General features: G+C 43.1%; 1 protein-coding gene across 2 annotated transcripts in view; it reads left to right on the forward strand.

The window, feature by feature from the left end:
* The first annotated feature begins 270 nt into the window (after positions 1 to 270).
* TRPM8 (transient receptor potential cation channel subfamily M member 8) overlaps positions 271 to 12,382 on the forward strand; it is a 42,557-nt gene continuing 30,445 nt past the window's right edge. For both annotated transcript variants that reach the window (XM_086615390.1, XM_086615391.1), the window contains exons 1-5: positions 271 to 387; positions 1,987 to 2,060; positions 5,419 to 5,575; positions 10,796 to 10,973; positions 11,318 to 11,490. In XM_086615390.1, coding sequence (XP_086471516.1) covers positions 271 to 387; positions 1,987 to 2,060; positions 5,419 to 5,575; positions 10,796 to 10,973; positions 11,318 to 11,490 — 699 coding nt within the window. The remainder of the gene's footprint in view (positions 388 to 1,986; positions 2,061 to 5,418; positions 5,576 to 10,795; positions 10,974 to 11,317; positions 11,491 to 12,382) is intronic.

A 12,382-nucleotide genomic window follows, 5' to 3' on the forward strand; every position in this document is an offset into this window, starting at 1 on the left:
GGCATATAAGGTATGTTCCTTTCTCAAAGTGTATTGACTTGGAGTGCTTTTTGAAGTGGGGAAAGAAAAAGTAAAGTTTTTTGGTGGTATGAAATACGATAAAAGATTTTTTCAGAATGTTAGTTTCACATTTTAGGAATCAGTACACTTCCTAAGTCTTTATGCTGGGTTTGATTAACCTTTCCTGTGCCTTCCTAGGGCACTAAGTGTCCTTGCTGGTTTTTATCTAGTGAAAGAAAGGACTGTTGCTGCTTCATCTCCCCCTCTACCATGTTCTTTCAGGTTTCTATGGGCACCATGCGACACCGAAGAAATGGCAATTTTGAGAGTTCCAGACTCCTCTATTCCAGCATGTCTCGCAGCATAGACGTGTCCTGCAGCGATGCTGTGAGTATCCGGTACATCCTTCATAAGCTTGGGTGTCGTCTTGGGAGTGAGCCACTGGGTTTTAGGCCATGTCAGGAGAAGGGTGATTGATTTGTCGGTTTTGCCTTCAAGGAGAAGTTTTCCTAGCCAGTGACCCTTCAAGCAGTAGCAGTACTTTGTTGACGTGGTGAAAGTCTAAGGATGTATTGTGTTCCTTTTGATCCCTGTAACTCTTTATTGTACATTCTTAGCCACCTCTGGTTTTAAATCCTTTTTCACATTTCAGTTAGTCAAATCCCTGTCTCTCTGAAGAAGAACCTCAACCTCTTCATGAAACTTGGTGGCAAAGGCAGACAGCATACAATTATGTTAAATGTCACTTGAAGAGCCTCAATCACTTGCTGATCACAGCGATTGTCTGGCAGATTTCTTGCTTCTGATGGGCTTGCAAGAGGCCCAGTGACTAACTCTTAGATCTTTTGCAAGTGATTCCCCCTCCCTTTGATTTGTTTGGTCGTGCATCATTGTGGCTTTCACTGGTTAGTTATGTTCTATTTTTTAGTCTAGTCTGTTTTTCTTTGTTTTGGATATTATACTTTCTATGCTTTTCTACTTAGAATGTCTTCCTGTACCTGCTGTTTAACAAGTGTTCTGTCAAACTGGTAAACTAAACTATAGCTCCATGTCTTCCCTTTTTCTCCCAAGCTAAGTCGTGGCTTGCAAATCCAAGTTATGCCTAAAATCAAACAAAACTCCCAAGCCTTCAAACCTTTATCAGCAAGTGAGATTTTTTTTTTTTTTTTTTTTTTGCTTTCCTAGCTTGCAGAGGCAGATTAGGAATGAATTGGTATTTCCCGAGTTTTAAAGCTTCCCCCTCCCTTGTGGAGTTTCAAGGTTACTATGAGAGTTAATGGTTAAACAAGCTGGAGAGACTTTGCATTCCACTGAGCTCACATAAAGTATGACTTCAAGCTGCTCCGGTCTCCTGCTGGGGTCTTTTTGTTTTGAATTAAAATAGCCCCTACCCCAGAAGGCTTTAATGTCTTTTTTTTTTTTTTTTTTTCCCTTGGGAAGAAACTGTTTGCCATAGGCTTTCAAGCAGTATCTAAACCACTTAACCACTGTTTGAAAAATATTGTCAGTGCTCTAAAAGTATTTGGAAACATGGCAACGTATGCAAATGGAAATGCTCTATAGCCTACGGCTACCTGTATTGTGCCACTGAGTTCAAGTTAGACATTTCCCAAGTGGCTCTTTTGGATTAAAAAATGACGTTAGAAGAGGCTCTGCAGCAACTCTTAGGGCATCAAATCTGTTTTGCTGTTCAAGATTTTTGATGGTTTTTTTTTGAGGGGGAAACCGTACCTTTTGCCTCTTCGGTATATATTGTGCTTGATAGACATAAAAATACTGATACCGCATGTTTGTGATTTTTAGTAGTCTTTTGTGTCTCCTCAACTCCCGTCAATGCTTTCTAGTTGCACCCTACCAGGCACTTTGAGAAAGGAGACTTAACACATTTGCACTGGTTTTCTTTGTGTTCAAACTGACTGTGCTGGTACTGAGGTTTCTTCTGGTTTTATGAATTATCGGAAGTAAACTTTTTAAATTATTTTCCAGGATTTGGTCAACTTCATCCAAGAAAACTTTAAGAAGAGAGAATGTGTCTTTTTTACTCAAGACACCAAGTCAACGTAAGCAGACACTTTTCTCTTGTTTTACAGGTGTGGGAGGCTGGGAGCTGAGGGTATTTCTGACTGCGAAGCCGTGTGGCAGGGCTGGGTGGGGAGCAAACTTTTTGGGTTTTTGTTAAGAGTCTGAATCTAGCAGTGCAACCTCACCTCAGTCTCATTTAGACAATTCCTTCTGGTGTCACTGCTTGTTTGACTTGTTTGCATATGCCTGGGATATTCTGCAGTCCTGGTCGAAAAAGCTGGAAGTCTGATGGTCGGACAGGCACCCTGGAGTAATTCTCCCAGCTCTAGACCAGTGCTCTGCAAACTATTTTGATTGCACGCCCCATCAGTAAAAAATTTTTGAGCTTCCCCTTCAATATATGTTTATTTATAATCTATATACATCTACTACTGTAATAATATTATGTGCATTGTAAAGCATACACAGAAATAGCAATTAAAAAGTGTGAGACTGTTAGCAGTTGGGATGAAAATTCACCTACACAAAGTAGATAAACAGGCATTTCTTTATTCCAGCGCTGGGGACACGGGGGGATAGCTCCGTCCAAACGTGTCCACCTTAGCGTCAAAATCCATAGGTTCTTACACTTTTTTTGTTAAATCATTGTTACATGAGTTTACATAAAAATGCATATTATACCTACTCTTAAATTTGACTTTTAAAGTGATTGGTTTCTCTAGTTATATAACCTTATCAATATTCTTACCCTAAAACAATCAATGGTTAATTCTACTTAACTCTGCTGATTGGAATCCTTGATATTTAAATCCAGATGGGAAGGAGTAAGGGGGTTTCCAAGCAGCATAACTGGTGTCCATGATGGTTGCCTTAGTTTCTTAAGACAAAACATAGAAAAATCCAGTAGCTTCCTGGTGAGGTCTCTATGGTTACCTATTTCAAACTCAACAACCCTAACCTATACGTTATGCTTTATAATTTTCTACCTTTTAATCAAACCTAATTCTTCTACTTGATCAAATCTTGATTATTTTACCAGAGTTTTTGCAACAAGACAAAGATGAAATAAACACTATTTTTAATTTTTTTTTTTTTTTACGGTTTATTTAATGTACTCTCCACTTCGGAAACCACTGCCCTAGACTGTCTGGAGTTCATGTAAAAACTGGAAATCTATCAGTCTGAGCTACTCCACAAGTAACTTGATGGAAAACCAGGGGCCTGACCTTCATGCTAACTCTGTCAGCATGCCTTCCAGCAGCTCTGGGAAAGGGCTTCAGTATCAAATTTCCCTATTGGAAGCATAATTGTGGCAATGTATAGGTGCTTTTAGGGATGCAGTACTCGTGCTGGCATTGGTGTGTAACAATGTATGTATGCACCAGAGGTTTGCATAATTTAAATTTGCCTTTTAAACCCAAATCACAAATTCTGTGCACAAGCCTTTGCAGCAGAGACAGGCAGTTGCTAGGTTTTGCTCAGGCTGATGTTCTCTTAAGACAGGATGTTATATTTGCTCCGTTTTCAGGCACAAGTGCTTAATTCCATGTAATTTTGAAGACTGTAACATAGCTTTTTTTTTTTATTGTTTGTGTGTTGTGGGTGGTTTTTTTTGTAATCTCAGGAGAAAAGTGATCAAACTAATGCAGCTGCAGAAGTCCTAATGTAGAACTCCGAGGGTTCTCATAACTCTCTTCTCCTCTGAAGCTGAGAGGACAAATGCCTTGGAGAGAGAGAGGGAGGGAAACTAGCCTCATTTCAGAAAGTCTAACTTAGGGTCCTCTTCTGCCATCTAGAATGGGATGTCTGGCAAAGGACCAACAAAGGATGGTTCTTACCAGCTTCTCTTCCTACAAGCCCACTGGCAAAGGATTGCAAGTCTTGCTGTGGGTTTTTTTTGGTCTGTTTTTAAGGTAAACTGGTTTTATTTGCAAGCTACAGCAGAGTACGAGAAACCATATAAGTTTTCTCTTCTTCAAAGAGATGTGCTGTGACTTACCTTTACAGCAGCCTTCACAGGAGGGCATTACTGGCTCATGTTTGCAGCCTGCAAGCTAACTATAGAGGTCATTGTAAGCACACAAATTAATGTCCTCACCTTAACCCTCCTGAGCTGATGCTTTTTTTTTTTCCCCCCTCCTGAATCAATACCAAATTGCACAGTGCTGTTAAATGGCCTTGTTCATCTTGCTTTGTCTCTCCACCTATTTTTTTGTGCTGTTAGCAAAATTAGCACCGGGCAAGCGTTTGCCTGATGTTGCTTGTTAACTTAGAGTGTAGGGGCCACACTTGCCCCCTCCCACTGCTGTTGGTATTGCTGACTGCATTTAGCTGACTGCAGTTGTTGGTCAGTCCTCTCTTTCATAAACAAGGACCCTTTCTCCATGCCCTCTGAGGAAGCCAAGAATACAGGCTATGCAGAGGATCTCATGGTCTGTGCTGCAGCTTTTCCTAGGAAGAGTTCTCCTAGCTTTCCTAACTAGTCCCACGCAACCAAAGTGCAGGTTCTTCCTCCCCTCGATGCAATTTCGGCGTTGGTAGCGACTGAACACTGTGTTGTGCAGGGACACAGCACACTGCCTGCAAAATCTGCTTGGAGAAGAGATGCCCGTTCCCTCTTGATGTGAATACGTCTTGGGTGTGCTTAGACACCAGTCAGGCCCTGGGTCTGCATGGAAAATGATTACACTTAGTAATCATCTTAGCAAACTCTTCATATCTGCTTGAGAGCACAAAAAGGGAAAAAAGCCATTTGTAAATATCAGGTTAGCTGCAGATGAGGTCACTTCCAGTGGTGTCTGATGGCAAGTTCTGGTTCATTTTCTTCATTTCTGTGCAGAGTTGTAGGGTTTCAAATTAAGCTGCTAGAGACCTAACTGAGTTTGTGATAATGAAAGAGGTCACATAGGTGAGGCCCATCCAGAAGTGTCAGCTCATCTCTTGGCACAGACTGGTTCCTCAGGTGTACTCCACTCCGTGGCCTGGTGCTAGACAGGAGCAGATTATAGGTGGAGGAAGCGTGATTAGGTGCTGGTCTCAGCTGCAAGTTGGTTCTTCTTAGCTGTTGATTTGTCAGGTAGCAAATCCAAGTAGAGTCTCATGCACAGCTGGTTCCAAAGCTCCACCTGCTGCTTTTGCTTGTTGAGTTGTGTTGGTACAACCCTGCTCCCAGGCTTTGCACTTGGTGTGACTGCTACGGGAGGCACCTTGTATGCTACTGGCTCCAGGTTCGCTGCAGAATAACACTTCTTGGAAATGTCCTGATGAAGCAGAAGTTTTCAAGGCGGTTTTGGCTGTGAAAATTTTCTGTTTCTTGTTAATAAACCTATCGGAGCTTACTTTTCTGTGCTCAGGATGATAACTGTGGGGTTTCGTGCCTATTCACTCTTCTTTCAGGGGCAACTTATGTAAATGCGGATACCCTGAAAATCAACACATAGAGGGCACTCAGATTAATACCAATGAAAAATGGAATTACAAGAAGCACACTAAGGAACTTCCTACTGATGCCTTTGGGGACATTCAGTTTGAAAACATGGGAAAAAGAGGAAAGGTAAGTGATTGTATTAAGGGTATGTGCCAGGCCGCCGTTGGGTGAGCCATATTCAGAATCCTGAATCCAACTCCAGCGGAAGCCTCTGAAAAGCAAGGAAGGCGAAGCTTAAGTTGATTCTATTCTAATAGTAAAGGAAGGAGTTAGGCTACAAAGGAGACAAGCTGATTTCCCAAGCCCTGATAATAGGTAACAAAGAATAATTTCTTCTGTGTTGTTTGTTTCATAGGCCAATGATGGGAGTGAAAAGGTTCTCTGTTTCCAGGCATGGCAGAAGAATGGGTGAACGAGAGTGATACTCAATTATTATTTTTCTTTTTTTTTCATATAGCTAGTTTTATTGTAATTGCCCTGTCACACAATTCTGAAGGTCTTGGACGAGGAGGAAATTATTTTCAACTACATCTGTGATGTCTGTCACTGGGAGTCTGTACCCTGACTGTATCAGCGTGCAGTTACAGTGGCTGGTTTGTACTCCCTGTCTGTACTGAAATGTCATGGTATTGAGGAGCAACTAGTATCCTTTTACCCATCTTAATGAAGAAGCCAACATGATAAGCTTACGTGCTCGAATGATCAAGCTCCTGGTGAAGATGCTGTCTGACTTTAATGCCAAGATAAGGCTGTTTTTTGCAATATTACATCTTTCTGGTGTGGACTAACTTCTGCTTTAGAAAGAAAATGGTGTGAGGGTCCACACCACTGCACCTCTTGGGACAGAAACATGTAACAGGCTTTGCCTTTAAAGGTGTAGCAGGATCCATGATAACCATAAGGGTTTCGTATCTGTAGGGATGTCAGAGCTTCCTTCGGAGGATCTGTACTCTTCAATGCAGAAGCTGCACGTGCCTGCTTGCTGCTCCATAAAATCATCGCTTGTGCTTCCTAATGACTTTAGTGTTGCACGGCATGTCATCCAACGCCTTCCTACAGAGCGTGCTGACCTATGTTCCCTTCCTGCCTAGCTGTTCTATGTGCAGGTCATTGCTGTCTGCAGACCTACAGTGCTCCTTTCCATACAGTCCTACCTTATGCCTTGAACTGGACACTCTGAAGGATGTTGGAGTGGGGCTTGTGTGTCCCATGCCCTCATAGAGTGATTTTGTTTGAAAGGACTTTCCAGAGTTTTTTAACCAAAAGTCTTGCTCGGTGAATATCCACATAGATCAGCTTGCTCAGGCCCATAACCAATTGAATATGGAGTATTTCCCAGGATAGAGATCCTGCAATGACAGTAAATTCAATGGGGATGTAAGATATCAGTCGAACTTTAGAAGTTTATTCTTTTTGGTTTTGTTTTTTTTTTTTTTCCTGTGTTTTCGCTTGGTGTGGGGACAGTGGAGGGGTGGAAAGAAGAAATAGCTGGTGTTGCTGTTTCTGATTATTTAGACAGATACTGTGTGAGGAGTCACATGCGGCTGAGCTCATCTGCCTCTTCTGAATGTCTAATATTTACCACCAGTGCAGCTTGCTTGAAACAATCAAAATAAATGAGGAAAATCAGAGCATGCTCTGTAAATTAATTTTTTTTTTATGCAAAGTAGCAGAAATGAGGCCTTTGAGTGGGAAGTAAGACTGAAGGTTTTGAATCATGCTTCAACAGATCCAAGTACTTCATGTATTTGTTGATATGCATATTTTAGCACCATACTACTGTGTTGTAAGCTGCTATGTACCTTTACTGTTTGCTCTCTCTCAAAATTTCCAAGTTTTCAAAGCTTAAATGTTCTTTCCTCACGTTGTGTCCCACTTCCTGTCCTGGAAATTGGTTTATGTACCCATAGTTGTTTCATGAGGACCCTCAAGGCTGCGGTGCATGCTTCAGAGTTTCTTTGTTCAAATGCTGTGTGTAAGTCTGCTAATCCCTCCCATCAGCACATTGGCTAGCGTTATGTTTCTGTTCCGCGTTCTCATTCCCTGTATTGCAAGGCACCTGCTGGTCTTAAACGTTGCAAAATATTTGCTCTTGATCTTGTACATAGTGGGAAAACTTCAAACCCAAGGTAACCTGAGTTGCAGACTGTTATCAATGAGGGATGGGAAGTTTTATACCTCACATTGTACTTTTTAGGATGGATAAATCCTAAAAAGTCCAGAGCATTTAGTAAGTCCTCTAAATTTAGTAAGTCCTACTTGCACTCTCTTATTTTTGCAGTATTGCTGTAGATCCTATAACATCCAAGGACATTGCAGTTGCTGTATTTTATATTCTGGTAGCCCTCAGTCTGCAAAAATGCTGCTTTTGAATATCTTTCGGAGCTCAGCTATTGAAACACTTCACATCGCCTGTGTTGGAGGGTTGGATGGGTGATGGCTGGGGTGCACCAGCCGGCTGTACCAGGAGATGGCACCGTTGTACCTCGGAGAAAGAAAGTGTCTGAACCGAGGGGTTCACCTGCTTGAGTAGAGCCTGCAAAGGGCTCTGGAGGTGGCAAGTGCCCGATGTGTAGTTGCTGGTACAAATGAAACTTCAGTGTAAGTGAAGTGTGTTTGCAATTATACGCCGTGGTGATGTATGAGAGAACAAGATAAGCTGTACGGGCAAGTCAGCTGCAGCATCTTTTATTTGATATTTGCTTTATACAGATGAAAATGACTTGTGTAGATGAAAACAAGTCATTCAACGGGAAACTTTAAGTGTTGGTGGAACAAAGGTAATCATACAAATACAAGGTACTTTGTGTTATCAGTAGGATTTAGGAGAAATCGCTTCTAACTAGAGCTAACAAGATTTGCTGTGGGGATGGCTTACTGGCTCTGTGGAGCAGTTAATGTTTCTGGCAGGCTCCTCTCTCCTGTGGGGGATCCCCTCCTGAAAAACAGCCAGGGCTTCGTGTGACGGATGCTTCTGAAAGACGAAGCCGTGGGAGTCCCTTAGCTCTCCTGTGTAGCTGCTGAAGCCTGCTGGGCTTCCTCTGTGATGTGTTGTTCTGGGCCAGATGCAATAACTAGTCCTGGGAACCTGTCCTGGAACAGATGAATATGTTCTTTAGTTCAAGTTAAATGCCTCTCGAGATAGGACGTTTCTTTCTCAAACTAATCCCCTGGTTTTGCTCTCCTGCAAATACTGGGCAATAGGTACAAAATCCAGTAGGATTCAGCTCCAAGTTACATCCCATGGTATGGATTGTATAGCCATGAATTCTAAAAGTCTTCCAAAAGTCCATCACACTAAACTACTAACAGTGATGAATTTGCAAAAGGGCTCTTAAACAGCATGGCAAAAAAGCCAGAGAGCCTTTTACAGAAATGGAGAGATGGTAGGTCCACCTGAAGCCAGTTTATCTACCCAGTGTGCCTTATGGCCTCCTCGTACAGTGCTGAAGCTTTACTACAAGTTTGATAAAAGTCGTGATGCGTTAACTTCAAATGCTGGTTTGGGTATAGTTATGATAGGGACACCATGCTCATGGAGCCTGGAATTTGTAGCTAGTCAGATTAAGGCTTTAAAAGTGTAATCAAAATAAGAATAATTCTCTCACAACAATGCTACCAGTCATCCATAATCCAAGCTATAAATAGCTTTTCATAGATTCATAGATTCATAGATTTCTAGGTTGGAAAAGACCTTAGAGATCATCGAGTCCAACCATCCCTAATCCCCATTAAACCATATCCTCAAGTAGCTCATCCACCCTATTCTTAAACACATCCAGGGATGGGGACTCAACCACTTCCCTGGGCAGCTTATTCCAGTGGCTGACAACCCTTTCAGAGAAGAAATACTTCCTAACATCCAACCTGAATCTCCCCTGACTAAGCTTATGCCCATTTCCTCTTGTTCTATCTCCCATCACTAATGTAAAGAGCCCTTCCCCTAACTCCCCACCATCCCTTCTCAAGTATTTATAGGCCGTAATCAGGTCTCCCCTCAGCCTCCTCTTCTCCAGGCTAAACAGCCCCAACTCCCTCAGCCGCTCCTCATAAGTTTTATTTTCCAGCCCCTTGACCAGTTTAGTTGCCCTTCTTTGGACTCGCTCCAGGAGCTCAATATCTCTCTTAAAGCGAGGGGCCCAAAACTGGACACAATATTCCAGGTGCGGCCTCACCAGTGCCGAGTACAGGGGCAGGATCACTTCCCACTTTGTTAGAGTTAAAATTGTCACACCATAAACTTGCTCAGTGTTGTGTTCATCCTTCCACTGCTCCTCTGAATCCCAAGTGCTCTTGCCTTCTTCTAGTGGAAGGAGAGTTTGGAGGCTTTGTGCTGACTCCTGAGGGCTTTGAAGGGACGGTTTCAGTACTGATCACGGGGATCCCATCCTCCTCGGTCTTGGTGTGCCTGGAAGTTCTTTCTGTAGATTTCTCTCAAGATGATCTGCTTATGCTTTTTCTTTTCAGTGGTTCAGAATTATACAGTTCTTTTGATAGTATTTGTTATTTCTAGAAATAGTTTTACGTGGTTCACAAGGTTGCACTCCAATAGTGACCATTATTGGCCTTTGATTTGTTTTTACAGACTGAGACCTCTGTTATTTGGTGTCTGCGTTCTTCCATGCTGCCTTTTATTCTGATCATAAATTGTTCAATCCCTACAGAATAACTGTTTGTTGCTGTTATAACCTAAAGCAAGTCAGACGTAGACGATAGTTATTACACTGCTAGACAGCTGCTATCACAACTATAGTCAGCTCAGGCCAAGGAAATGCTGAGAATCCGCACTCTCACTTCAGCACAAAGCCTGTGGACTTTCACTAGTAATGGCAAAAATCATATCTCCAGGGCTACACAATTTAGCTTCTACCAAATTAAAGACGTACGTGGAAGTGCAACCTGAGCCCTGCGCTACCCCCTGACCTGGCTGAGCACAGGGTGCTGGAGGTGCAGGTTGCCGTTTTGGGGCTGAACCTGGAAATGGTGTAGCTGAGGGATCTTAAGGACAGCAGTTACGTTCTTCGCCATGCTGCTGGTCTGACACTGGCACTTTTGTTCTGCTCACAGGAAGACTGTGCCTTATCTCCAGACCTGAGCACTGGTCTGTCAATAGAGGAGCGTACCTTGTAAGTCCTAGTAATGGGTGTCTGGTTGTAGGGAGAGGATAAAGATGCTTCAGAGGAAGAAATAAAAACTAAATTTCCCATTCTTCATAGGTTTACCCTTTGTCTACTGGTTGTTGGAATGAGAGCGCACATTAGAGAAGAAAATGCGATTCCTGATCTGTTCCCAGCTGTCATTATTTATCTCTGGCTTATTTGTTTCTCTCCTTTTCTCTCTCACAAGTATATCCGTTTGTCATGCGACACGGACTCCGAAACACTCTATGATCTCATGACCCAGCATTGGCACCTGAAAACCCCTAACCTCGTCATCTCTGTCACTGGGGGTGCAAAGAACTTTGCACTCAAGCCTCGGATGCGCAAGATATTCAGCAGGCTGATCTACATTGCCCAGTCCAAAGGTAGAGACCTGCAAACGTGTCTGTATTATTTTATTGCTGCGTAATACTGTTGGAGAGGTAGCAGCTCAAAGGGTCAGCAGGGAAGCAGAGCAGTCGGTTCGTTTCTGCTTGGGGCAAATGTGACCTGACAGTTTGGAAGGAACAAGTTTGAGAGCTAGTCATCAGGATGTCCCTGATAACATAAGGTAAGCTGTGGAGCATATAGTGTGTGTTTAATTGAAGAATACGTGCCTCTTCTGAGGTGATGCCCTGAGAGGGGATTGGGTGGTTGTATCTTAAAGGTAATGCATTAGGAGGGTGGGTGTTCCACTACGTTCTCCCAGGTTATTGCACGTTGTCCCCAGGGGCCTGGATTTTCACAGGAGGCACGCATTACGGGCTGATGAAGTACATCGGGGAAGTGGTCAGAGACAACACCATCAGTCGGACCTCAGGAGAGAACGTGGTGGCTATTGGCATAGCGGCCTGGGGCATGATTTCCAACCGAGAAAGTCTGGTTCGCAGCGGAGATAATGACGTAAGAAACGTGTACGGCCTGGTGGGGAAACAAAGAGGAGGCTCAGATGATGTCCCTGACTGGCCGCTGCCCTCAGTAAGAACGGTATCTGTGCTAGGCTGATGCCATCAGCCATATGATGACTGACTTGAGCGGTCAGTCAAGCTCTGCTCGTACGTTCCGGTAAAGCAGAGGTCAGCAGAATGCTTTCCAGTGAAATGTTTGTGTAGAAGTACATCTGTCTGCTTAGCCTGATCTACTGTGTCCTAAACAATTTGCTGTGGGACCAGCTTTTTCTCAGTGTGCATAGCAGTGAGATGAAACATCAGGTGCTCTTCCCAGAACAGGAGGAAACTAAAGTTGTCTTATGTTCGAGATGGTCGCACATATCAGGCCTGGTAGGAGGACCAGCATGTGTTTTCAGCTGTGGGCTTAGTGTGTCTGTGTGGAAGTTCAGCTGCTCTAATTTCATATCTGGCAGACTGTTAGGAATAACCTCTTCTGTGGTTATTCTAGCTGCTGCGAAATCCCTACACAGTAGCCCACAGTGGAGATTCCCATGAGTTAGGACACATTGTACCTGCTGCTGCTGTAATGGATTTTGCTTATCAATACTACTGCCCTATCCGTCAGATATCTATCTGTACTGTCTCGTCTTTTGTCCACTAGATGTTACAGAACATGTCTAAACCCCATCCTGCTACATAAAGAAAACCAGTTTAGTTTACCGAGGGCTCTAAGGAGGTTTGAATGTTGAACTGGGTGATCTCAAGAGGTCCCTTCCAACCTAAAAAAATTCTGTGAGGTGTTGAAAGAAAGTTTGCCACAGATTTAACGTTTCTGACGGCTGAAGGAAACATGCATTGCTTAACAGGATCTCTGAAAGGACTAAACCGTTGCAAGTAACTTCCAC

The sequence above is a fragment of the Tauraco erythrolophus genome, chromosome 8 (assembly GCF_009769465.1).
Source record: "Tauraco erythrolophus isolate bTauEry1 chromosome 8, bTauEry1.pri, whole genome shotgun sequence".
Taxonomy (NCBI): Eukaryota; Metazoa; Chordata; class Aves; order Musophagiformes; family Musophagidae; genus Tauraco; species Tauraco erythrolophus.